The 27,539-nt window shown below is 43.3% G+C and overlaps 2 protein-coding genes across 6 annotated transcripts in view; one reads left to right on the top strand and one right to left on the bottom strand.

The window, feature by feature from the left end:
* RAB14 (RAB14, member RAS oncogene family) overlaps positions 1 to 19,669 on the top strand; it is a 35,613-nt gene extending 15,944 nt beyond the window's left edge. The window contains exons 2-8 of the mRNA XM_028714193.2: positions 5,453 to 5,511; positions 9,472 to 9,525; positions 10,333 to 10,510; positions 12,157 to 12,223; positions 15,436 to 15,523; positions 15,765 to 15,795; positions 17,453 to 19,669. Coding sequence (XP_028570026.1) covers positions 5,460 to 5,511; positions 9,472 to 9,525; positions 10,333 to 10,510; positions 12,157 to 12,223; positions 15,436 to 15,523; positions 15,765 to 15,795; positions 17,453 to 17,630 — 648 coding nt within the window. The 5' untranslated portion in view covers positions 5,453 to 5,459 and the 3' untranslated portion in view covers positions 17,631 to 19,669. The remainder of the gene's footprint in view (positions 1 to 5,452; positions 5,512 to 9,471; positions 9,526 to 10,332; positions 10,511 to 12,156; positions 12,224 to 15,435; positions 15,524 to 15,764; positions 15,796 to 17,452) is intronic.
* A 1,894-nt stretch (positions 19,670 to 21,563) lies between these two features.
* The window catches only part of CNTRL (centriolin), a 59,684-nt gene continuing 53,708 nt past the window's right edge, over positions 21,564 to 27,539 (bottom strand). For all 5 annotated transcript variants that reach the window (XM_028714599.2, XM_028714597.2, XM_077922329.1 and 2 more), the window contains 5 exons: positions 26,475 to 26,750; positions 25,915 to 25,977; positions 25,242 to 25,451; positions 23,620 to 23,703; positions 21,564 to 21,953 (listed from right to left, as the gene is read on the bottom strand). In XM_028714599.2, coding sequence (XP_028570432.2) covers positions 23,629 to 23,703; positions 25,242 to 25,451; positions 25,915 to 25,977; positions 26,475 to 26,750 — 624 coding nt within the window. In that variant the 3' untranslated portion in view covers positions 21,564 to 21,953; positions 23,620 to 23,628. The remainder of the gene's footprint in view (positions 21,954 to 23,619; positions 23,704 to 25,241; positions 25,452 to 25,914; positions 25,978 to 26,474; positions 26,751 to 27,539) is intronic.

Genomic DNA, 27,539 nt, shown 5'->3' with positions numbered 1-27,539 from the left:
CAGTGGATAGACAGTAAGCTTAGAAACACAATAAGTATAGTTGTGGCCTAAAATATGTATTTATTTCATAATACTTGTATACTACTTGATTGCAATGAAACTTCAAAGCACTTTATAAAATAAATAGGTAAATAAACCCAACTTTGATGTAGCATCCCCACATGGTCACCTGAGTCATGCTGTATTCATACAGGTGACTAGGTCAGTGGCCATTGAAAGCTGACACTTGTTAAATATTTGTGGTGCTCTGAATTATTGTTGGAGCAGGCCTAGGGAGAAATCTTAGGCATTTGGAAGCTTGGCGCAGACTCCTAGAGGCTAGGTATCTTTACCAGTTTTGCGTATGCTATATCAATAAGGAATGCAAGCATAAGGTGACCTGTTGTATAATCCTGTGCTAATCACATGCGTTTAAAGTTCAACCCTTAGATTTCATTAGAATGTAGTTTCAACTATGCCTTTGATTTGCACTCTTGGTCCAAAACCTCAATATTTGTATTGGGTCTAGTGTTAGCATACATTGTTAAAGTAGCCCCTCTCAAATTAATCAAGAAGACTGACTCAAGTCCATTAATTTCAATAGGTCTCCTCTACATAGAACTTAGTTGGATGCCACCCATTTGAGTCCTTGTATTTTATAAAATAGAATTGTATATTCTCCTTCCCAAGATGACACAAAGCAACACCCAACAAATACTTAGCTTGAAGGCTTGCAACAACGGCTGTAGCTAGCCAAGGGAAACATGATTGGCAAAGATAATTAAGGCAACAAAGGAAATATGATGGCTTTTGCTGGAGTTATGGACAGGGAGGATGCAGCCCTGTGGAGCATCTCAAGTTCCTGAGCTTTAAGTGACCCAGGAGAGAAGCAGCCTGGAGAAACGGGTGATCCACACTTACACACAAATATTACATATTACCACAAACTGCATGCACTATCTGCCTTCTCAGATTTGTAGTGGGGAAAAGTAAATGGCAATTACGGGGTTTGCCTCTGTTCACACCAATGTACAGTGGTACCTCGGGTTACATACGCTTCAGGTTACAGACTCCACTAACCCAGAAATATTACCTCGGGTTAAGAACTTTGCTTCAGGATGAGAACAGAAATTGCATGTTGTCGGCACAGCGGCAGCAGGAGGCCCCAATAGCTAAAGTGGTACTTCAGGTTAAGAACAGTTTCAGGTTAAGTACGGACCTCCGGAATGAATTAAGTTCTTAACCCAAGGTACCCTGTACAGGTATGCAGATCGCCTTATTAGTTAATGAACTGTTGCTATTAGTGAGTCACATGAAGGTGGGATGCGGTTTGATGTTTCTCTTCAATCAGTATCAAGGCTATAGAGATGGCTGGTTGAACTTGTGCTTCTCTAGCAATGAGGCTGTCTTTTTAGGGATGTGCAATGGTTTTCATTTGAAAACTATGGTGTGGACTTCATAAAATGTAAGAAAAGGCCACCAACAATTTCCCAGGCATTCCTGGTTGGCTCCTTTAAGCTACCAAACACCAAGACACACACCCCTGCTTCCCAAGAGCAGCTATTGTGATCTGATTTCATTACAGAATAGATGTGAGATTTGCAAGCTGTTCTGGTACCCTGCATGAGTTGTGTAGCTGCTTCACTCTTCACTCTTGGTAGAACCGCAGTTAGACCTGCAATTGTAAATAAGTGCAGCATAAAATGGGCAGTAAAATTCCTTGTATAGGAATAATCTCACTTGGGGAATCTTAAATGTGGCTTGGTTTTTATTTTCTACCTCTCCGAATTTCAGATCATCTATTTAAGCAATGATGTATGTGGGGTACATTGATGTTTCAGAAGCACCAGCGTTTCTCTTCTTGCTCACTACATGCATTCTGTAAAAAAATATTACATTAAATTTCACAGGGTGGCTGGTCATGGGGCAAATCTGTTTTACACTGAAGTGTCATTTCAGGCTAAAGAGAATGTTCAAGAGTGGAGTGCAAAGATGTGCATGGCAACTCTGTTCACTGTATTAAGATGACCACTTTTGATTAGAATTGTTTGATTTAAATTGTAGAGCCTACTTTACAATCTTATTTATGCTAGCTCTTGATTCTTTGTGGAAATAGTTCCCTTATCCTTCTGTATGTGAGGGACAAGTGAGTAGTAGTACTTAGTTGGATACAACTCCTTGGTTTCTACATTGGGATAGTCTAGTTAGTCCTGATAATCTACTATGGCTTTTTGAAGGAATCCTTAAATATAAATTTTGTACAGAGAGGCTATTTGTGGCTAAGTAGATAAATAGATTCAGTTTACAAAAAGAACCAGTTAGAAAGAGCATCCAGTAAGCTCTCTGATTCAAGTAACCTCTCTGTGGGTGTTTAAAATAATGAATTCTCAGGTGTTCCTTTCCTCTCTATAAGGAGACTAGGGAATACTTCAATGAAGAGAAGTTTGTAATAGGCTAAGCAAACCCATGAGTAAAAGGTATGTTAGGGGCAGCTATGTTAGGTCTGTAGCTATCTTGGTAGTGAAGCTGCGTGACTCTGTTAGCAGTCTAAAAAAGTCTATAGGCAGCTATTATAATTTTAGTTGGCTACTGTTAAGGGATATAGTGCCTTGTAAAATAGATGTTTATTTGGTTGCCTGTGGTGTTAAAAGTTGCTTCCATGTGGCTGGACTGTGAGAAGCTTTTGAAAAAGTTGATCTCTCATGTAGTTTATAAGTGCCTACAATAGAGATATTTAGATGATCAAGCTAGTAAATGTTATGGATTATTTGCAAGGCTGCTACAGTTGATACAGGCCAAATACTAAATGTGCAGAGTAGAATCTAGACTGGAGTAAAATGTAGAGTGCAGCATCTATGCTGTGGATCAACTCTTTTAAAAATAATGTGCAGAACAGTGCAGATCACCTTTTGTTTGGAAAGAACAGTGGTGGTGGAAGTCTGTGCCATCACTGTGGTTGACCCGAGGTTTGCTTCTTGGAAATGGAAGATGGAGCAGTGGCGACAGAGAAAGTGTCTACCATTTTTGTCTGCAAAATATCATTCCAGCTTGGATGTGACTGTTCATCCTGCCTCTGATAGGCAGATGCTAGCAGGCTGTGTTGAGTTGACTGCTCATGTCCTTGTTACCTTCTGTGCAGCCTGGGTCTTCAAAGCGTTGAGTGCTATAGTATTGCTGGGGCTGTTACTGATTGTTCAGAAGCTTTAACTGTTCAGAATAAAGAAGTGTTGCACTGTTAGTGTTTTCCCCCCAAAGGGGTTACCTCACAACTGTGGATCCCAAGCGCCCTTTGGGTTTTGCAAGAAGTTAATATGCTCCCCATCAGCACCACTTGCGGATTATTTGTGCTGGATTTGAGCAGGGATGGGGAACCTGGGATGCTATAGATGTTGTTGGACTTCGTCTTCCATCAACCCCACTTCATTGACAGTGGTCAGGAATGATGGGACTTTTATAGTCCAATGACATCTGGATGGCCAAAATTCCCCCATTCCTCTACTTGTGATGACATTTATGGAAGGCTATGAGTATGGTAATCAGAGAAAAATATTTCAGCATTTTAGGAGTAAAAATGACTTTTAAGTTCAAACTCTTGTAATCTGTGTTTGAAACTTTATCTAGGAACATATGTGAGCAGAACTGGATTCGGTCACCTTGAGATTTTGTAGTTCTTTACCTTAAGTCTACTGCACTATTAAACATTTACAGTGGTACCTCGGGTTACATATGCTTCATGTTACAGACTCCGCTAACTCAGAAATAGTACCTTGGGTTAAGAACTTTGCTTCAGGATGAGAACAGAAATTGTGCTCCGGCGGTGCGGTGGCAGCTGGAGGCGCCATTAGCTAAAGTGGTGCTTCAGGTTAAGAACAGTTTCAGGTTAAGAACAGACCTTCGGAACGAATTAAGTACTTAACCCGAGGTACCACTGTAATTTGGGAATTGGTGGTAATGGCTTAGTGCAGTGGTTCCCAATTAGGGGTCCAGGGACCCCTGGTGGTCTGCGGAATACATCCAAGGCGTCCGCGGCCACATCCCTTGCCTCTCCCCCAACCAATTTTTTTGTCATTTTTGCATGGTAATATCACAAATTTTATGGTCTGTTTTACCACTGTGTGATTTTGCAATATATTGACCAAAATCTGTTTTGAAATCACACCGCAGTAGTGATTTTGATCTGGCAATACACAGCAATATATCGCTCCTTGCACAAGGGAGAGCAGAGCAACTGATTTCAAGGCACTGCCCATATTACATGAGGATCTCAGCCGATAACACTGCTGATCTGAGCTGCCTTTCCCCATGCTGAGGGAAAACAGGGCAGCACAGAGATGCAGTGTGGGGGATCTGTGGAGTCCGTGGTTCCAGGCACAATTTTGAGAGGGGGCGCAAACAGGCACCCCACTGCAGGCTCCTTCATCAGAGCCTGGCTCTGTGGCAAAAGTCTTGCCCAGGACCGGTATGAGGAGCAGAGTGCGATGTCTGCTTTACTCATTGGTATATCGCTGGTGAAACTGCTACTGCTCCTGAGTCCCTCTGCTAGCAGCGTCCGCTGGAGGGAGCCCAAAGTTCCTTCCTCCAGCAGGCGCTGCTAGCAGAGGGACTTAGGAGCAGCAGCGGTTTTACCAGCAATAGATCGCTGAGTAAACCCGCCATCCCACTCATATGATGGAGAGGGTGAAACAAGCTGTATTGGTGAGGCACCAATACAGCTTGTTCCTCCCTCTGCATCTTTAAACTGCTAGACTGAAGAATGTTCAGCTGCCCTTGCCTCAGTCACACATTTAAGGAGCCTCCAGCCCGTTGCTGGCTCCCACAAGTTGGCAGCTCTGTGAAACTGCTCACCTGAGGGGAGCACAGTTGCTGCTCTCTGCAGTGAGCAGTTAAAGGAGCCCCGAAGCTCCAGGGCTGTCTCAGCTGGGGGGGGTCCCTCCCCCCCCCCGCCTGAGCAGCGCAAACAAGCTGCATTGTTCCAGGCCATGAGCCTGGGTGAAACTGCCTCAGCTCTTGAGGTGAGAGCTGAGGAAGTTTCACCTGGTGTCTTGCAGGTAGAGGCCAGTGCAAACTGTTTGGCTGGCGATGCACCACAGTGTTGAAAAGCTGATATTCCCCAGCTCTACCACCTGATCCCCATGACTTCTCCTCTCATCCCTGTGCCTGATCTCCAATTTCAGACATTGTGATATTTTGGAATATTGTGATGTTTAGCTGCTGATATATAATAATAATGAAAACCAGACATCGCTTGGCCCTAGTCTGTTTTTAGTATACCTAAAATCCTTTGCTTATTAGGGGCTACCCCACATTTTGTTGAAAACACTGCTTTGCAGAGGTAACTACCATAGAGTTATCAGAATCATCAAAAGTAGATTGTCTGTGGCTTGACTTTTGAAAAATATGGGGTCCTCAGTAATTAGCTAATTGGGAACCACTGACATAGTATGTGATAACATCCTCTCTCTTTTTTTTCTAGTGCCACCATGGCAACCGCACCTTACAACTATTCCTACATCTTTAAGTACATCATTATTGGTAAGTATAAATATAAACCAGGTCTTTGTATGTATCATTTGTTTTACTTGGTGGGTAAGTTTTTGTTAGAGGGTTGAACTACTGTTAGCATGCTTTGGTGTTCTGATAGGCCAGTAATCTCTATGTACTTCCTTTTCAAAAGAGCAGCTAAGGAGGCAGTATGAAAAGAAGTGCTATATCCATTTAGAACTACAGATAAGAAAACTGTAGCTCTTAACCTTTGCTTAAAAATGGAAGCAGCTCAGTCGTCTTTTGTTGCTTTAAAAAATTTCCTCCTTGCGTGAATTTTGTATTTTTTACTTTGAAATATCTGTTGTAATACTTTCTGGATTGTTGAAATTTTTATTACCTTTGTATTTCCTTTAAAAATTGTTTTGAATTGTTGATATGCTCTTGGTATAACTGTCTTGCTGATTGAAGGAAGAACGAAGTCTCAGCTGCACTGGGGGGGTGGGAGTGGAGTGGAAATCAAATGATAGTCCTTGTGAAACAAAGCATTTGTGAAGAAAATTTCCAGCCCGCATTGGATTCCAGGACAAGTAACAATGATAATAAATATATTGCTATTATTGATTTGATTTCTCACTGATCCTTCACCATCAGGGCGGGTTACAACAATGTAAAAATAGATTATTACAATTGGTTGAAACAATTTCGAATTAGAAAAATAGGACAAGTCCTAAAAATATCTCTGATGTCAAACGCCAGGGTAAAGACATCTGCTAGCATATGGCCGAACCTGTATCATGATGGTGCTGGATGTGCTTTTACTTGGAGGGAATTCCTCAATTTTGGGGCAGTCACAGAAAAAGCCTGCCGTGGGCCACTACTCTCCACACTTTCTGAGGATGGTAGAGCTACCAAGAAGGCCCTCTCTGCCTAGCTTAACACCCAAGAGGATCTATTGGAAAGGGGATGGTCTTTCAGGCGTTTGCGGCGAAGTCATTTAAACACCAATGTGAGCACCTTGAATTGGGCCCTGAAATTAACTGGCAACCAGTTAACTATGAAATGCCCAGTGTATTTCAGTTATTGACAGCCGCCTTCAAAGATACAGAGTTAAGCAATACTAAGTTCATGGCTGTGGTTGGTTGTTTTAAACTGCTCTGAGGGGCTTAGCCTGCAGGACTGTTGGCTATTCAGCCTCTGCAAAGCTCACTGGAAACTTCATTTGGGGGTATGCCATGTTGGGCAACGAATTTCTGTTGCACAAAGCTTTTTCTCACTGTGCACCTGTAAAAGCACCTGTAAAACTTCGTGCTTGATAGTCATGAAGTGGAGACTGAGATGGTTGCTCCAAGCCATTTCCTTTCATTTAGTTGCGGCGGCTGTTGTGCTGTGATTTGCTCAGTGCTTGGCACACAATGTCCCGCTGGCCTACAAATAGTCATATGGTGGTATAAAGCAGGAGAGAGTTTATAGTTGACATTGTATAGGTCATTGGGCCCTAAACTTGCAACATGGCTTATGTGCTGTTTACACCAAGCCTTAAATATTTTGCGCATTCCTCATGCTAGACGTGGCTTAGGTTACTTCTGAGTGAGGAAGAACTAAAGTGTCTGTGTACTAGTTGTTGGACTACTTGCTGCTATTCTGAAAGTAGCTGATCTTGTATTAAGTCTTAGACTTGGGAGAGAGGCCTAGGTTCAGCTCCCTGCCTGGTTGTAAGCTCTCTGTGTGGCTCTGGGTTTCTCCCTCTTCAACTCAACTCTGACAGCAGAGTGGCAGTCAGGATGAAAATGGATGAGTGTTCATAACCTTGAACTATTTGGAGGAAGTGCAGGATAATAAAAAAATCCTCTGTCTTATAAAACGTGGAGGGAATGAACATTTGCACTAGATGCTGAGGTTAATAGTTCTAGTGCTGTCTGTTGCAGTGCTGTAGCAGTGCTTTCAGTTTCATTTTTTTTAAATTTACTTTTATAATTCTTACTCGTGAGGTGTTACAAGCAACTGGTACACAGAGATTATTCACCAGTAGACTGTAGAACACAGAGCTGGCCCTTCAATAATGTGAGGTGAGGCACCTGCCTTGGATGGCACTTGAGAGAAGTGGTTTTGAAGAGTCACAGCCACAGCCGCTGCCCTGCTGCTGCTTTTTACATGGTGGGGTTGCCATAGTTGCTGTGTAAAGTGGCAGCAAGGCAGGGGCTTCTCTTCGTCCTCTTCCAAGTGCCACCCTTTTCTGGATGGCCGTGGCGAACAGGCTTGCTACTTTCATAACTTATGTATCAGCAAGCTACTGCTCTGTTATTGCCGCTGCATTACACAGCGACAATGAGGACCCACCTTGTGGAGCAGTGTCTTCCTCCTTGCCGCCTCCTCTTCCTCCTCCTCCTTCCTTACCCACCCATTTCTACACTCTCTTGACTTTCCTCTGCCCACCCATCCAGCCCATTCCCTTAATTTTTGCCTTGGTTGCTGGCTCCATATTTCAAATGTTGCTGGGCTATGTATTTACTCGAGTCTAAAGCATACATTTGCCAAATTACATTTTGAAAAATAGGATGTTCATTAGATTCGATGGTGTGTTAGACTCAAGTAAATACAACAGTGCATAGTGCTGATCCTGATTTACCTACTCAGAAGTAGGTCTGGGACTTTCTCCGCAGTTAAGTGGGCTGTGTAACCTGCTGAGTTATCTAAAGTGTGTGGGGATGGGAAATAACTTACTGTTTTCCTCAGCTCCTGGGGAGGTTTCTATTGAGCACCCTAAAGCAAGGCAGAGGGGGATAATAAGCAAACCCCTCTCTCCCTCAGTGAAAGCGTCATGAGGGAAAAGCCCCCCATACCCTTTTTGTCAGCGAGCCGAGCCAAAGCGTGGTTCCCACTTGCCTCAGCTCCTCTACACAGGCGGGGCCCAGCACTTCCACACTGTGAGAGAGAGAAAGGCGAGCTGGCACTGTGGGGCCTGTTTTCTTGGTGCATGCCTGCTCTCCTGCTTTGCGCTGCCACACTCCAGGGCCCTGCTGCGGGATCAGCTGAGTCAGCCTGGCAGCTTCCTCTATTGGAGGGAAGCGGAGGTGGATGCTGTTGCGCAGGAGGCTGCAGTGAATCCCACTGGGCAGGGCAGGGCGACTTTGCTGTGTGGTTTCCTGAGGGGTCCAGGCTGTGGTTGGTGATGGAGAAGCAGAGGAGGAGGAAGAGAAGGCGGGCTTCTGAGCAGGTAAGGTGGCCGGCAGGAGAGCGCGCCAGCCACATGGCTAGTCCTCAGCGTGCCCAGGCGGTGAAGGAGCCTCTGATTCACAGGGGTGGCAGGATGAGGGCTGTAAAAAAGGAGGCACCCCCTCCCTGCAAGTCAAGATAGTTTTGGTGGTCAGTAGGGCTGGGCAATATTTACTTGAGTCTAATGCACACATTTTTTTGCCAAATAACATTTAGGACGCACAGTAGATTCAGTGGCGCATTCAGTACAGTATTTATTGGATTTATGCTTCACCTTTTTATCCCATGAGCTCAAGGTGGTGTACACAGATTCTCCTTTTCCTCATAATCCTCACAACCGTCCTGTGAAGTAGGTTTAGGGGTGGGGGAGGAGGAGACGGAGAGAAGAGAGAGAGACAGGCCCAAGGCCACCCATTGAGCTTCATGTCTGAGTGGGGGTTTGAATTCTGCTCTCCCAGGACCTAGTCCATCACTCTGGCCACTATATCACACTGGCTGTTCAGTGTCATATTATCCCTGACCATTGATCATGCTGCCTGAGGGCTGGTGAGTGCTTGGTGTTGTACAAACGCGCTATACTGATGTGGAAAATGTCCCAGTAAGGCAGTCGGGAGGATGCATGTTTAGGTGAGCCTCAGGTGCCAAAATGTTTTGGGCCGGCCCTGTGTGAATGACACATTATTGCACAGTCATCTTCTGTGATGCTAAGTTTCAAGCACAGTGATAATAGTACATGGCTTGTTACTAAGACTTGTTTCTTTCTTTTCTCCCCCCTCCCTCCGCCCTGTCCCGTAGGGGACATGGGTGTAGGAAAGTCTTGCTTGCTCCACCAGTTTACAGAAAAGAAATGTAAGTCTCTTCACATATTGACCTTCAAGTGATTTTAGATGGTAATCCACAGCATGCCTCTTCTCTCTCCTCCTTGCACAAGTTGATTTAGGCTTTTCTTGTGTCTTTGATCTGCCTGGCTCTATTTGTGAGAGTGGTCCAGCACGGCTGAGGCAAAGACACTTAGCAAAAATTTTTAATGTGCCACTATTACAGTTGGACACTATTTTCAGTCTCTGTCTTAACTGGGGTTGGAAGGTCATCATGGGTTGACAAAGCTTCTACATTCCCTTGAGGCCACATGACTCCCTTATGTGCCTTGTGCTGCTTTACTTAAGATTGACTGCCTGGTCAGCAGTTAGGTCCAGTATTACTTTTCCCAGCTTAGGCGTAGGTTTTAACTGGACTGTAAGTTACTAGAGCCCTTAAAGTCCAGCTATCTATCTTTGACCAGGATTTTTAAAAATAAGGCATACCTTAAATTTGTTGAAGAACAAAACAAATAACAGAGGTCAAGAGCTAGTGTGGTCTTTGGCAGGACAGTTGTCTTTTTCTCATTCCTGATGAGAAAATGAACCTGAACAGCTTGGGGGAAGGGATAGTGTTATATAGAAAAAAGATTAAAAAATGTTAATGAAGTACAGAACTTTGACAGCAGTTAGATTTCCTTTTTCTCTTTGTTGGGATGGGTGAGATGAAATCTGAAGTTGATATTAAGCAGGTTTTCAGTTTTACATGCACATGCTCAGTGTTGCTATTGAGAGCTCTAAATGGAAGTACTGGTCGCCTGACTCTCTCTCTGTCTCTCTCTCTCCTTTTTGGCAACAGTTATGGCAGATTGTCCCCATACAATTGGTGTTGAGTTTGGTACAAGAATAATTGAAGTTAGTGGCCAAAAAATTAAGCTGCAGATCTGGGATACAGCAGGACAGGAGAGATTCAGGGCTGTCACACGGAGCTACTACAGAGGAGCAGCAGGCGCTCTTATGGTCTACGATATTACTAGGTAAGAGGCCTTCTTATGCTATAGACACCCTTAGTACACTCTTATGTTACCTACAGCAGTCATACAGCAGCTGCTGAGGTTAAACTTGCTACTTTCCTAGCTCTTAATAGGACAAGAATGACACTCCTGGATCAGTGGGGGGCTCCTTCTCATCAATATCTTTGCTCTCAAAAAAACAGCCAGTCAGATGTCTCTGGGAAGCCCGCAGGCAGGTCATGAACACAGTGGCTCTCTGTCATTATTGCCCCAGTAATATTCCCCAGAATCCCAGGAATTTCAGCTCTGGACATGAAGGTGCCATCTCAACTGTGAAAGACCTGCTTCCATAAATTTAGCTAATTCATTTCAAAACTAGCAGCAGTCACTACATTTTATGGAAGTGAATTCCAGAGGTTAGCTATGCTCAAAGTAGGGTATTTATTCTCTTGTCTGTCCAGAATCTACTGTTTGTTGCTTTAGGTGACTCCAAGTTCTATTACTGCAGGAGAAAGGTGCTGGTGGTGGAATGGCCTTTTCTGCCGACTTTATCAATACAATGCACCAAGGTTTTGTTTGTTTGTTTGTTTTTGCTGATATTTCTGTAAGGGGCATGTGACTCAAAACAGGTTTTTAAAGCATGGTCACTTTTTAGAAAAACAAACAAACCTAATTACATCTTTTCAGGATGATATAAATGTCAAGTCATTGTCTTGATTTTAAGAGGAACTTTAGCCAAGGTTGCGGCTTTAACAGCTGCTCCTTTCTTAGCCCTTAATGTTATGTAATACCCGTAAACACTTCTCTCTTTTTTGGCCATGCCCAGGAACAACAGTCTGGAGAAGGAAGAGCAATATTCTTAAAAGTCAAGTATCGGGGGTTGTTGAGTTTCTGGGCTTTGGTAGCTTGCCAAAGGTTCTTTGCTAGTAAGTGGGACAGAGACACATTGGCTCATCAGGAGCATCTGTTTTTGGGAATACATCACTATCTCCTGTGCATCTAGCTTCCTGTATGGTGTCATGGAACTGAACTGAGTGCCCCACGGAAAAAATATGACTATTTTAGTCTATCTTAAATAGGACATGAAGCCTGTTGCTAAGTTCAAGAAGTTGGGAGTATTTGTCAGCTCTGTGTTGGGCTAATGAACAAATAAATTATGGAGTCTAGTTATGGATTGATATTTTACTGCCTTTACAGTAGGGTGAATTGAAACCAGAGGTTTCTAAACTAAGTTTAACTATTCTAATTTTGGAAAAGATACAGAGCAAGCTTGGGAATGAGGCACATAGGTTAATCCTACAAGAGAAGAGAATGGTTTTTCAGATCATTGCAAACCCTAGCAAACAATACTTCACCTTTCTGTATCTTACATATGTGTATGCTCCCCAGACGCACAAGATCAGTGTTCTCCCCGACCCCACCCTCCAGACAATAGCTCTTTAAGAGGAGATTTTTGCAACATTTTGTCTTAACAGATTTCCCGTTGAAAATCAGGGAAATGAAAAACAAGCAAGAATCTCTGTTAACAGCTCAATTCAATTGCCTAAATTGGAAGTAACATGTTCCTGTTGTGTCCAGTACCATCCTCAAAGTGTAATAGGAAATAAACGGACATATTATGCTGGTGTGACCCTATAAGTACTTAGTTTTGCCTTTTCTGTCTTCTGCAGAAGAAGCACGTATAACCATCTAAGCAGCTGGCTGACAGATGCAAGAAACCTAACTAATCCAAATACTGTGAGTTTGGCTGTTTAAAAATGGTTGCATTAAATGTAGGGCTGTCAAACACCCTTTGAACATCTGCCTTTTCGTTGTTTACATTTAAAATCAAACAAATATGACCTATTTTGATATCTTTGGGAGATGTTGAGAGTGTGATAAGTAGCAATTTGTTGATAAAGACACAAAGTTACCACTTGAACTACTACAGTACTTGCCAAAAGGAAAACCTACCTTTTAATTTATTTTTTATTTCCCATTACATCAAGACATCAAAATGGGGTTGGTTTGAAATCAAGGGTGCCATTAACGCTCATCCACACTGAACTGGCTTTAAATTTGCTACCAGTGATTAAATTGTTAAAGCGAAGGTCGTGGCTTTGATTAAAAGGCCTTGTCCTAAAGCATGGAATCAGAACACAAGGCTAAATTGCCACCCTGTTGCATAAGCTGCTGCTGGTTGTCATCTTATGAAGTATAATTTCCCCAAAATTATCAATGAACATACCGTATTTTTCCCTCTATAACACGCAGATTTTTTCTCCTAAAAAGGAAGGGGAAATGTCTGTGCGTGTTATAGAGCGAATGTGTGGTCCCTGGAGCCAAAAAATCAAGCAAAAGTCAAATCGCGAGTCACGAAGAAGGGAAACCTGAAAAGAGGAAGTGGCTGCTTTCCTGCATTCTGCCTCAGGGTCTTACTGCCCACCCTCCTCTGTTTCGTTGCTGTGTTTGCTCAAACGGAACAAAGAGCAGGGAAAGCCCCTCCCCTCCAGACAAGCAGAGTGCCGTTCTTTCTAATTCCTCTCTGTGCTCCGGTGCTGCTGGGGGAGAGGGAGAGAGAGTGGGAGAGGGAGAGGGGGGGGAGGGAGAGGGAGAGAGAGGGGGGAGGGAGAGGGAGAGGGGGGGAGGGAGAGAGAGGGGGGGAGGGAGGGAGAGAGAGAGAGAGAGAGAGAGAGAGAGATGGCTGGCTTGGGGGGGAACTTTTGCCTTTCTTTCCTCCCACCCGTTAAATCCCTCTCCAGCATTCTTAGCCAGCTGCTTCTCTGCACACCCCTCTCATGTCCCTTCTTTGTTTTTCCTTCGCTCCCCACTTAAAATGTGGTTACAAAGCATAGATCAACATGGATCCTCAGGATCTTTGCATTGGGTCACCCCAAATTCACCATCAGATCACATAGCATGTCCATGGCTACAGCCTGCACCAAAAAAATCACGCACCCACTGTTGCCTGGGGCTGCAATGGTGCAAAAACGTGGTTAAAAAGCATGGATCCACATGGATCCTCAGGATCTTTGCATTGGGTCACCCCAAATTCACCATCAGATCACATAGCATGTCCATGGCTACAGCCTGCACCAAAAAAATCACGCACCCACTGTTGCCTGGGGCTGCAATGGTGCAAAAACGTGGTTAAAAAGCATGGATCCACATGGATCCTCAGGATCTTTGCATTGGGTCACCCCAAATTCACCATCAGATCACATAGCATGTCCATGGCTACAGCCTGCACCAAAAAAATCACGCACCCACTGTTGCCTGGGGCTGCAATGGTGCAAAAACGTGGTTAAAAAGCATGGATCCACATGGATCCTCAGGATCTTTGCATTGGGTCACCCCAAATTCACCATCAGATCACATAGCATGTCCATGGCTACAGCCTGCACCCAAAAAATCACGCACCCACTGTTGCCTGGGGCCACAATGGTGCAAAAACGTGGTTACAAAGCATGGATCCACAGGAATTCTCAGGATTTTTGCATTGGGTCACCCCAAATTCACCATCAGATCACATAGCATGTCCATGGCTACAGCCTGCACCCAAAAAATCACGCACCCACTGTTGCCTGGGGCTGCAATGGTGCAAAAACGTGGTTAAAAAGCATGGATCCACATGGATCCTCAGGATCTTTGCATTGGGTCACCCCAAATTCACCATCAGATCACATAGCATGTCCATGGCTACAGCCTGCACCCAAAAAATCACGCACCCACTGTTGCCTGGGGCCACAATGGTGCAAAAACGTGGTTACAAAGCATGGATCCACAGGAATTCTCAGGATTTTTGCATTGGGTCACCCCAAATTCACCATCAGATCACATAGCATGTCCATGGCTACAGCCTGCACCCAAAAAATCACGCACCCACTGTTGCCTGGGGCTGCAATGGTGCAAAAACGTGGTTAAAAAGCATGGATCCACATGGATCCTCAGGATCTTTGCATTGGGTCACCCCAAATTCACCATCAGATCACATAGCATGTCCATGGCTACAGCCTGCACCCAAAAAATCACGCACCCACTGTTGCCTGGGGCCACAATGGTGCAAAAACGTGGTTACAAAGCATGGATCCACAGGAATTCTCAGGATTTTTGCATTGGGTCACCCCAAATTCACCATCAGATCACATGTCTGTGGCCACAGCATGAAGCACAAAAATGATACATCCACTGTTTCATTCAGAATGTTTTTTCCCTTGTTTTCCTCCTCTAAAAACAATGTGCGTGTTATGGTCAGGTGCGTGTTATAGAGCGAAAAATACGGTAATTGCTGCCAGAAGGAGGACAATGTGAAGGTAATGGCAAGAGTCATTAAGGAGAGAAGGGAAAAAAAATAGTTGGAAAGAGCCAACCAGGGTGGATATGATTTAAATCAAATCGATTTAAGTCACCACTGTAGTCAGTAAGACTTGATCTAAATTATTTTTTTAACAGAAAGACGCATATGATTTGGTTTGGGTTTTTTGTTCTCCTCCCCCCCCCCTTTTTTTTTTGAGGCTAAATACCACCCTATCTCTGCAGTTGAAGTTGGTTTCCTTCCACCCTGTGTAGCATCAAGTGATTTGAATACATCTGTTCCTGATTTGGTTCTGTTCTCCACAGAAGTTAGTTCTAGCTAGCCAGGTTCACTTCCTCATTAGTGTGACTATTTTATTGCATAATAGCCTTTCTTGAATCTGAATGGCCCTGCAGTAATAAGAAGTTGAAGTGTCACTTAATATTCACGCTTGAAGTTCTGGCAGCATTTGATTTTGGTTTTCCTGATCTGTATAGCCTTGCATAAAAGGATTATCTTTACCAGCTCTACTCAGGCGTGTCACAGGAGGGCTAAAGTGGCAGCTGCAGGATGCTGGAGCCTAGGGAGTAGGACTAGCATGCAGCTGTTGACCTCTTGCCTTCAACAGGGACTGCCAGTTTATCAGCAATCTTTTTGTGCCTTATTCCGGATGCAGGTGATAATCCTTATAGGAAATAAAGCGGATCTGGAAGCGCAGAGGGATGTGACATATGAAGAAGCCAAACAGTTTGCTGAAGAGAATGGTGGGTGTTGCTACTCCAGTGCTGTGAGTGTATAGGTTGGATTCTAGGCCATGATAACTCCCAGAAGCCGTTCTGGGGAGCGGGGAGACCTCAGCGATTCAGGGCTTGAGTTGTCTCACTCACAGATCTGGTTATACAAACTACTGACCCTGGAGTTCTTTGGGAACTCTTACCTGTGAGGTTTGGTATGGGGCACTTGCTATTCCTGCCTATGCTAAAGTTGTATTTTGTTTCTAAACAGGATTGCTGTTTCTTGAAGCGAGTGCTAAAACGTAAGTACTGAGTCTTGATTTCTTGAAACCGAAATTGCTTATGTGGATTCATCCATAATCTGCTTTGAGGGGTACTTTGATTTTTAGTCTCTGTAGCTTGAGCAATTATACCCCCTTGGTACCTTCCCAATCTTGCTGTCACTTCTTGCTCTTTTCCTGGAAAAGCATTAGGTATTGCTTACCCCTTTGTCCAGTGTAATTCTTCACTCAGTTGTTAATTAACTGTTTACTTCCTTACATTAGTTGCTGTGTTCATCAGTGTCACATGTCTGACTTTTGCTCATTAGAATACAGTGGTACCTCGGGTTACAGGATGAGAACAGAAATTGTGCGGCAGCAGCGGAAGGCCCCATTAGCTAAAGTGGTGCTTCAGGTTAAGAACAGTTTCAGGTTAAGTATGGACCTCCAGAATGAATTAAGTACTTAACCTGAGGTACCACTGTACTAATATACATTATAGTGAGGGCATAGAAGCTTAGCTAAGCCCCATAAGGTGGCTTTGGTGTTGGGGAAACAAGAGGAATCTGATTTCTGTTCCTTGTTGACAGTAAGAAGCAATTCTGGCATGTTCAGGGGTTTGACTGAGAATGTCCACACTGGCCTAACCCCAACCCTGTTGTTGCCAACCACAGCAATTCAAAAAAAGATAATATAACAGCTGTGTTCAGATTTCACAAAAAACCATGGTTTATCATGATGGGAAGGAGCTAGAGTGAGCTTTGGACTCACACATTCCTCTTTTGGCATGGCCTCGAGGAAGAGAGTGGAAGTTTTTGCTTCAGGTTTTTAACTTTCGTTTGTCTTTGTATCAAGCAAACTGCTTTAATTTAACTGCACTTTATTGAAACAAACCATCTTCAAACCATGTTTGTTTCAAACAGGGAATAGTTAATCTTAATTGCCGTTTAGAGTTTGGGTGCCATGCTAAAACTGAGGTTTACTTTTTTAAAAAGAAGGCTTTCAAATCTCCCTGTGGCTGTGCCAGAGGAGAGGAGGGAAGGAGTGTGTGAACCATAGTTTCACTGCAATTTGCTCCATTAAGTTAAACATAATTTATCAATCATTTGATGTTTTGGGATCTTAGACTCATGAACTTTTCAGGAATTTCTGCCCTGTGAACTAGAAATTCTTGCTCTAAAGCAAGCTAGTGCATGGTGGAATTGAAGTGCTCCATGGAACAGATGTAAAAAGCAACATTGACTACAGGAGTTGGGGGTCCTTCAGGCAGGGCATCCTCAGCTGGCTCCATTAATCTGAAGTAGGATGTACCAACTGAGAATCCTCTTGCATCTGCTTTCCTTGCCCCATGTAAAAGTGAGAAGAGTAATCCGGGGTTAGTTGGGACATGTGGCAGGAAGGCGTGCAGGAATCCACACCATCCTGATGTGTGCTATGAAGACACTAGGGCTGCTGATGCAGAATATCTGAAGCACAGACAATGGCCATTGCAAGATGTTCTGTTGATGTTTCCATAGCGGTGGCGGCTAAAATAGATGGGTTGTGCAACCTTAATACCTATGAAATATGAATGGAAACAAGGGTAGAAGCTCTGTGCTACATTGCTCCTTGATAGTTAATGGTGGGTATGTGAAATTCTTTGTGCAACAGGCTTTCTATATACATTCTAAGTTAATATTGCTGCTTTCCCTTTTATCAGAGGAGAGAATGTTGAGGATGCATTCCTAGAGGCTGCCAAGAAAATCTATCAGAACATCCAAGACGGGAGCCTGGATCTAAACGCTGCAGAATCTGGTGTACAACATAAGCCTTCAGCTCCACAGGGTGGCCGACTAACCAGTGAACCCCAGCCGCAGAGAGAAGGCTGTGGCTGCTAGTGACCTCACTTCTCGGCTCTGTTTCTGACCTTTCACCTCTGTTAGGAGCAGTGCTTTTGGCTGCTTCAGTTTCCTCTGTCCATCTTACTGGGTTTAATTAAAACTCCTGAGGCAACAGTTTAACACAGCACTAAACTGCTAAAAAATAAATAAGAGAAACTTAGATGTAATCAGGTTATCAAAGGCAAGTAGAGTCATACCCTCTCCCTGCATGGTAAATCTAGAAGTCTCCCCCCACCCCAGTCCTTGTGAATAGGTGTCACCAATACATGATTTACAAAACAGAGCACTGATGGTTGGACCTCATGATTTTTATTATTATTCTTTCTCTTTCTGCAGGGCTTTGTCTCTTGTAAAATTTAACTTTACTAGCTTCAGCCTTTCCTCGCAGTCTGCAAGTGGTCTGGATCTGTCCTTTTTAGTAACAAAAAAAAGTTGATTTGCTGTGAAACAACCTACATGATTAGAGTGGGATCCTGCATAAGATTCCTTTTTTAGTGGGAAGGATTCCCTATTATGCAGTTGTTGGTGGTGGTGGCGGCGGCGTGGGAGCACTCATTGCAGGAGTGTTAGCCTTCATCCATCTTGGCCTCCCACATGGCAAGTATCTCTCTTGTGCTTGTGCTCTGTAGCTTGATGCCACCCACCTCTTCCTTCTCCTTACCATTTTTACCTTTTGTGGCCCTTGTTAACAGAACGTAAATATGTATAAATTTTGAAGGAACAGAGCTAACACTTTAAAAAGTACATTCTGTGTATATGATCTTAATGAAATAAAAACAAACTGATTTACTGGCACTAGAATAGGTAATATATTGGTCTGTACAGTTCAACCTAATAATGACCACATCACCCCTAGCTTTAGTAACTGCAGTTCACTGACCATTGGCTTGATTCCGTGGTGTTGGCATTTGGAGGTTGTGCTTAGGAAGCTGGTTCCTGACACAGTGCAAAAGAACACCTACCCCAGTGTGATAGTATCTGTCCTATCTTGGCACTGTCGTCAGCCTATTGCTGCTTTTGTTTAATATTCCTGGTCTTGTGCAATTGCTGGTGTGCTAATATACTTTTCCTCTCTCTTTGGGAAGACTTTTTGCATTAATCCAGCTTCATTTCCTGCCTTATTGTATAGGAAGGATGGGCTGTTGGACATCTTACACTTTTATGAAAAGATATATTCTCAACTGGACTGTCAAGCATTTTACACTCTAGGGATTTTGAACCATACCGTGGCATTTGACACTACAGTTGACATAGGCTTAATTTCTGCTCCTCCTCAGTTCTTCCTTCATGCTGTGGTTGCAAAGAACTTTGAGAGAAGTAATTCAGAGCAGTTGTGTATATGCAGACCTGTCTGTCTACTTGGGTTGGAGCCACCACATATGTAAACAATCTCAACTGTACTGTAACTCTTCCATAACAACCTGCTATTTAAAAGAAAAAGAGGGCAACAAATGGGTTAAGCTTGATTGGGCTTCACTATGTTTCACTATGTTTCACTATATTGACTGCAATGCTTCAAATATAGCATAGGGTTTTTTTGTTTTTAGCCCTGTAAAGACACTAAGCAAGGCCATGTTCAACTATGTAAAAGCAAAGGGTGATAACCAGCATACTGTACAGTCAATGTTAAATAAAAGCCAAAACTGGAATGTGCAGATGATTTAAGTGTTTGGATAATGTGTACACTGTCCCTTTGTGTGTTTCCTTTTTGTTTGGCTCTGGATAGGTTTCTCTCCCCCAACCTAAGATTCTTAAAATAGATGGGTATTACAAAAGATGCAGCTTGGATTGCACCATGTGGGGTTTTTGCCCGGGGACCATGACCAGTTGATATACAATTTTAAGTTTGGGCAAAGGCAATCACTTTCTGCAGCTTGTTGGTGGTGCAATACCCCCTCCCCCCTTATATCCTCCAAATTATAAGTTACAGTAGGTCTTTGTTTCTGTGACAGGACTTATTTGGGCTGCTGTACTCATTTATTGTAACAATGCTATTATCTAAATATTTGTAAATAAAGTACCTGTATCTAGATAAATGACAGTGGTCGTTCTTTGAAGATGTGCACTCAAGAGGGTGTGGATTGTGGGTCACATGAAGCAAGTATCCCTTTTTATATGAACCCACTAGACCACAGTTGTTGTAGTTTTGCTATATTATTCCATGTGTGAAGGTTCTAGACCCGTGTAATATTTGTCACAGAAGGTGATAGATGGCTTTATTGTATAATGTATCAAACTTAATCCTCCCTAGCCTGCTCTCTATGAATATTTATGGTAGTGTGAAAGCAAAAAACCCCGCCATCATTCTAGGTGAGCTGCTACATACCTATGTAGCTGAAGCACAATCAGCATGCTTGCCTTTAGACTTTAAATCCTTTTGCAGAACACTTAGTTAAAGCACGGAATGTTAAGACCAACAGATGTGCTGCTTCACCATCAACCAGTCCTCAAGTCTAATTGCAGATCTTTTTTATCTAAACCTCCTGTAGGGAAATGCCTAAAACCTTATTGCTATAAACAGGCAACAACCAGAAAGGCTGCTAGAAAACACTCATTTATCACAAATGTACATTTCTGTGGATTAATCTTGGCTGAAAGGTAGGCTCTCCAAAAAGAAGCAACTGTTAGAAAAAAACCATTTTTTCCCATTTTAACAGGGGCAATCTTCACACATGGTGGAATGGTGTTGAAAATCCCACCCAATGCAGCATTACCTAGCCCTAGATTTGGAATGGTGGAAAGTAGTTCTCCCTCTTGAGCTTTGCTTTTGAACTTTCTGGTTCTACTTGCTCTTGGATCTCGTCAGTCTTAATCATTAAAGTTCATTGGAGAATATCACTGAAGAATTGTGAAGTTGCATAATCAGTTTGATAGAAGAAAAACTGATCTTGAAAAGCACATGTTTTATTATTGTTAGGTAAAGGGGGCTCACTTCATTTTTGTAAGTGCAGCATTGCTTAAGTTTCAAGTATGCGTGGTGGATTTCAACATTCAGACCAGTAAAAAATAGCTAAGGGTTGTTTTGTATTCCACCCTTTTATTCAAATGGGAGGCACCACTGAAATTAGTAAACCTAAGTAACGTCATGTTACTTCCAATGAATCAACTTAGAACAACCCCTAGTGAACAAACGTCAGCTTCTGCTATGTTAATAAAGTTTATGCTAGTTTTCCACAGTAGCTCAAATGGACAACAGCCATTTGCTGTGGCAGAATCCACTGCAGTCCTGGATCACAGAATGGGAGTGGGGAAAAAGAGAAATAGAGAAGAAAGTTACTTTTTATTTTAAGAGTTTAAGCAGGAATTAGAATAAAGTACTATTTGAGGTAAACTGCAACAGAATTAAGAGCTGAGACAAAACTTATGTGCGTAAACTGAGAAAAAGCTCTGTTGGGGGGGTGAGGGGAAGTCAGGTGAGACAGCCAGTCTGTATAAAAGTTAAGTCACATGACCCTGCATCTTCTAAGTAGGTAGATGGAGACAACCCCCATACTTTAAATACCTCCTTCATAGTGGGGAGTAAATTTGCTTCTGGTGGAAATATGGAAGCAGTTATTGCTGCAAAATCTAGGACACATTCAAATCCCTTAGGTGGGCAACATTTTTCAGAGAGCCTTGATCCCTTACAGGCAACCTGGGTGGAGCTAGTTTCAAAAAGTCACATCCATTGCATTTGTAAAGTAGGCAACATTCCAGCTGTGCACAGGTTGATATTTCTACACAAACACACCATGCAGGCAAAGAATGCATGACACAAGGGTATCTACCCAAGGACTAGATACATAAAGCAGCCTAGGAAGGCTGTACTTTGCTTTTTGGCCTGAGGTTCCCCATCCCTGCCTTGTAACATCCTAGATATGCATAGGAACCTGGTGGAACAACCAGTCACTAAATATGTTTATAGAAAGCAGAAGAAAACACAAGGTGTATTTTTTTGGGGGGGGAGGGAATATTTATTTTTGTAAAAAAAAATTCAACAGAATACAAATTTTCACTAAAAATGCTTAAAAAGCTTATGCCCATTCACCCACATATAAATAAATGCACGCACCCCTACCCCACAAACAAAAGGATGCAGACATCAATGGCTGTAACTTTCAATACTGCAAATGCTACACTCTAGCTTGCATTGCAGAAGTGCTCCATAGAAATAAAAATTCAAGTAAGTGTGCATACGTAATAAAAACACCTGAGCTCACACCTAAAATGTCTTTAGGAATGTTAACAGGGACTTGGAAACCAATGAGGTAGTCTTCTGATGCCTTCAAAGCCAGGCAATTGGCACGGGCTGCACCAATACAGCTGCATTTCGCTGCTTACCTATAATAATAATAATAATAATAATAAAAAACTTCAGTGATTACTGTAAAATATGCTTGCTGCAAATGGCAAGGTTACAATCATATCAATTTACTGATTGATTAACAAAGGATTTTCAGGTTCTGGGTAAGCTGTTACCTTCCTAACTGCTAGCAGAGCTAGGAAAAGGGGAGCTGCTTACCATGAATTAATTATTCTCTGCATCTAGGAAGGGCAGTCCAGAAGGCTGGCAAGAGCACCTCCCTCCAGGTGACAAGATAGGGTTCAATCCAACTGATGCTCTCCAGTGGAAGGGGCTACCTAGCTTTCCCCACAATGTACAGTACTAGAAAAGCAAGGCAACCCACCACATAGCCTTTATGACTATAGAAAAATAATGAATCCAACACAATGTGCAGCAGGGAGAAGTAAAGATCACTACAGCAAGGAGGCCACTCTAGAAACAGATGAGGTCTAAAGAGATGATAATGGTCCACTAGGGAGCAGTGGGGATTATGCCACCCAGAAATGCTTTGCCTTTTGGAAGGTTGGTTCATTCAACATTACGCACCCTGTCAAACTCTGCAAAGGGTACTGTTATAGGCTTAGGCAGACCTTTACTCCATTGGGAACTGCTGGTGTGACCTCATCCAGGGCAGAGGTGCTATAATTAAATTGTGGTCTGTATGTGGGCTTGACCAACAATGCTGGAGATAAAATCTAGGGGGGAAAGATAGTCCTGAGAGACTGAAAATGTCTTCAGGTTCTCTGATAGCTCCCTGGCATTGCTTCCACTAACACCTCAGATTAGGTGGGAGAGGTCCTCCGCCTGGTCCAACCCAGGTGCTCTTTATTCAGGGCTGATGTGCCACCATTGCTTGAAGGGAAAACTGCTGCCAGGAGACCATGGGCAGAATTCCATGATTTGGAGACTTTAAGGAGTCCTGCTCATCACTCAGTGGGGGTGTAATCTTAATTATGTGCTTGTAAGAACAACAGCCAGGAGACTGCAAATCTGGAGGAGATATGGAAGAACAGTCAGATGAGGGCAATTATGTCCTCTTCATTTTCCTGCGGCAAGATGTGACCTTGGAGTGGTGTCTCCCCCTCCCCCTGCTTTTGTGAGTTTTTCCTGCTCCAGAACAGGGAACAGGCTTGGATCCCACTTAAGGTTCTGGAATGCCCTACTGAAGATGTAAAAGAACCTCATGCACTGCTCTCCACAGGTTACCCTACCCCAACCTGGGGCTACGCAGAGTTGTACAAAACAGATTGAGAGCACTAGGATGGGGAAGGCTGCCATTAGCAATTAAAAACTTTAAGCATAAGTGCCCTAAATCATGAGCATGGCCTCAGTGTTTGATGCAAGATATAGGTGTGAGTTGCAACTCCTCCCCGCCCCCCGAGTTACATGGAGGAAGGCTGATTACACAGATGCTAGACTTTCAAAAAAAGTGTCATACTTAGAAATAAGAACTACATACTCCCTTGAATGAGGTGGCTAACCTGTGGCCCTCCAGGAGTTGCTGGACTTCAGTTCCCATTACACCTGACCAATGGCTATGCCACAGACCAATGGAGGGCCACAGTCACATTGCCCTAGAAATTGTGTTTATATTTCAGTCTAAATTTTAACATTTATTGATCAATTCCACACATTCCACTGTTATCACCCCACCACTCTTACCTGCTGGGATTATGCCTTGTACTGATGAATACCTGGAGATTGTGTTGAAATACCTGTTGATGTCCTGGAAGGAGATCTAGAAAACTAGAAAAGATGTCCCCATTCAATCAGCAAAAAAACTGAGAAGACAACACATTGCAAGAGCCCTTGACTTGCTTCTGGGATATGGATAATAGCAGCAGCATAATCCCTATGATTATTATTTTGATTATATTATTGTAAGAGCAGGCTAAGATATTTGGTGAAATATAAAAAGAAAGGATACACAAAACTTTTATTCAAGATAAGCAGGTCAGAACATTCAAAGTGAATAAATTCATTGCTCAAAGTAGTACATCTCCCAGTCCCTTCCTCCTGTGTTAAACTCTGTGCTGAAAACCCTTACAAAATATAAACTGCTAACAAGGTGGTTCAGTAAAAGGATATAACTAGAAGCAAACTTGTTATAGTCTAGGCAATTGGCTCTGCAGAGAAAGCCTGTTACTGGAGAGTCTACTAAAAGGACTTGAAAGAGATCCATGGCAGTTTATTCCAAGGCAGCCATCTGGGAGGTTTTTTCTTAACCACTGTAACATGCATTTTATTTTAGCTTTGGTGATTGCAGCCATCTCACAAAACAGGGACAGAGGGCAAGAAGAGCCAACAGCAAAGAGGTAATGGAAAAAGCAAAATACAAACTATAGAGTGATTAAGTAGAAACAAATAGGAGAGAAAGGATACTAAGGAATTTAAAGAAATGCTAAACAAAAAATCTGAGCAGAAACACAAATAGGAGAAAAAGAACATATCTGCTTTGAGTGAAAGCAGGGACTGAACTAGAAGAGGAGCAGCTAAATTTTCAAGACACCCCCCCCCCCCTGCTTTCAGAGAATCAAGAGTGAAAAGCCTGTTCGGCTCAATGGGCCAGATCCTTATCAGCCCTTATGGGGCAACTTTGATAGATGGTTGGGATGTCCCTTGTGCAGTGCTTTCCCAGCGCCCAGCAGCCCGGTGATAGTCAGGGCATTTGGAAAGCACTTTGCAAGTCCTGTGCTCAGTGCTCCCCAAGTGCTGAGCATAAGACTGACAGGACTGCTTTCTGCAGGGATCAGTTCCACAGTCTATCTAGCCACATCTCCACCTGCCCCACAGCTGACATCAGATGGGGGACAGGTGGGTGCAGTTTGGGAGAAACAGCCTCAGTGAGATGAAATGTTGAAGTATTAGGTTATGCATGGAGGGACACACATTGTAACACAAAGCTATCACAAAATCCTGTTAAAAACCAACATACAATTAAGCTCCAATTTTTTTAGAAAATATGCATGTGAAAAGTCAATGCATATTCAGACCACAGAGAATTAATTCCTGATATTCAAGCAAACCCAATACACGGGGAGAAAGTTTTCTACTAGTTGCCTCCAGCCAGAAAGAACTGCTTCAACAGCTGTTCTGGGAGGGGTAAGGAGGCAAAGGAGGACACTCTGGACCCTGCCACCAGCAAGAGCCATGTGCTATTTTTTTCTGGTGTAAGCCACTGATCATCACTTGATCAAAAGGCAGGGTATACTTTAAAATGAATGAAAATAGAAAGGCTCTCTCCTACACAGAAGCAGTAAATCCAAATCAATGTGGAAACTTACCTGGTTCATTGTGAGAATTGACTCTTCATGCAGAGAGTCAGTTAACCCTGAGGAGTTCAAGGAAGGAAACTGCGAGTCTGTTGAAGTACTGCTAACTAGTTCATCCAATGCATCAACTTGCCTCTTCAGGCTATGGAGGGTGCCCTCAGTCTGCTGCTTTCCTTTAATTAACACCTCCACTTGCTTTGACATGCACTGACGAAGCTGAGCCTTAAAGAACACACTGAGTTAACTGACTGGTTTATTAGATAATTCTGTGCTATATCAATAAAGGGGTGCATAAAGGTAAAGGTAAAGGTACCCCTGACCGTTAGGTCCAGTTGCAGATGACTCATCTCACTTTACAGGCCGAGGGAGCTGACGTTTGTCTGCAGACAGTTTTTCTGGGTCATGTGGCCAGCATGACTAAGCCACTTCTGGCGAAACCAGAGCAGCGCACAGAAACACCGTTTACCTTCCCGCTGGAGCAATACCTATTTATCTACTTGCACTTTGACGTGCTTTCAAACTGCTAAGTGGGCAGGAGCTGGGACCGAACAACAGGAGCACACCCTGTTGCGGGGAAAAGGTGTACATACTATCAAGGAAAACTATGACCCCCACAATAACTGGAAATATTAGTCCCCTGCCCCACTCAAAGGCTGGGAACCTAGTACATGAACTGTTGTGGTACCTTGAGCCGATCCTCATGGTGCTGCAGCTGTTCTCGGCGTGCTTTTCCACGCCATTGTTCATCCTTGAGAGAAAAGAGAACAGATTGAAACAGGTGGCCTGATAAAAAGATTAAGGTAGGATTTGCTGGTTGGTAATCATCATATAATGAACATAGGACAGTGACATCATAAACTAGCAGGGCTATGAACACCATGCAGCTGCAACTACTCTGCTTAAATACAGAACCCTACTTACAAGTTCCAGCAGCTCAAGGAGTTCAGGATTTATTTATTTAAAACAGGTTTTAGACCTCTAGCTTTTTATTTTTAAAGAAATAGAAACTAGGACTGTAAGTGGCAGAGATCAAAGTCTAGGAGCCTGAGTGTGGGGGAAAGCTTCCTGTGTTTGTGTTTCCAATGCAGGTGTACCACAGCAGGGAAGATGCAGGAGTTGGTTGCTTCAAACTGAGATTCATTAAGACGCACAATACAGGAAGAATGATTCTTGCTTGCATGCAAAATTGATGGTCTGAAGCAGCTCTGATTTTTTTAACACTGATTTTAGTAGGGTTGTGTTTACCGTGATGTGGACTTTGGAAAGGTCCAGCTTTTCATCAAAGCACAGCATTCTTCCCTCATTATTTGTGAAAGGATAATTTTCCTTCAGACTTTCCAAGTCACTCTGAGGTCTTCTTTCAATCTCAAAAGTAGTCTCCAGTTCTCCCAAAAGCTTTGGAGGGGATTGACTCAGATCCTTCAAACCGGTTCTCATTTTGTCTTTCACTTCCAGCTTAAGTGACTTCACTGTCCCTTTCATCTCTTTGTGTTGTTTCTCTAAATTCTCTTGACTCTTCATCTAAGCAATGGAACACAAGGGTGAGACAGCAGGATTTCAGAGAGGATGCTAAGGATTAACAACCAATTAGCAAACCAGACCCAATGCAGACACCCAGCAGGCCCTATGTGATCAGTGGCAGAAATGAATAGGGTCACTGGTGGGGCTCCTAATCTGGCTAGCATTGGAGGAACTGCTGCTTATGTGAGAATAAGGTAATGGTAAAGGGACGCGGGTGGCACTGTGATCTAAACCACAGAGCTTAGGCCTTGCCGATCAGAAGGTCGGTGGTTTGAATCCCCGTGACAGGGTGAGCTCCCGTTACTCGGTCCCAGCTCCTGCCCACCTAGCAGTTCGAAAGCACGTCAAAGTGCAAGTAGATAAATAGGTACTGCTCCAGCGGGAAGGTAAACGGTGTTTCCATGCACTGCTCTGGTTCACCAGAAGCGGCTTAGTCATGCTGGCCACATGACCCGGAAGCTGTCTGTGGACAAACGCCAGCTCCCTTGGCCTATAGAGCGAGATGAGCACCGCAACCCCAGAATCGTCCGCGACTGGACCTAACGGTCAGGGGTATCTTTACCTTTACCTTTTTAAGGTAATAGTAACATCATAGGTGCAATTTGTCTTTCTTCAGGCCTCCATTATCTCAAAAATTGCAACAGCTGCATCCTGTAACTGCCATCTCCATGTGACTTGGCTTGGTTGTGTTTGTGGCAATAGCCTCACAAGTGATTGTATGGAATCTGCTGAGTAACTGAACAACCTATGTTAATGGCTGGATGACGTAGTAGTCAAAACTTAGCTATT

The sequence above is a fragment of the Podarcis muralis genome, chromosome Z (genome assembly GCF_964188315.1).
Source record: "Podarcis muralis chromosome Z, rPodMur119.hap1.1, whole genome shotgun sequence".
NCBI lineage: Eukaryota > Metazoa > Chordata > Lepidosauria > Squamata > Lacertidae > Podarcis > Podarcis muralis.
This window is presented reverse-complemented; position numbering and strand designations above follow the sequence as displayed.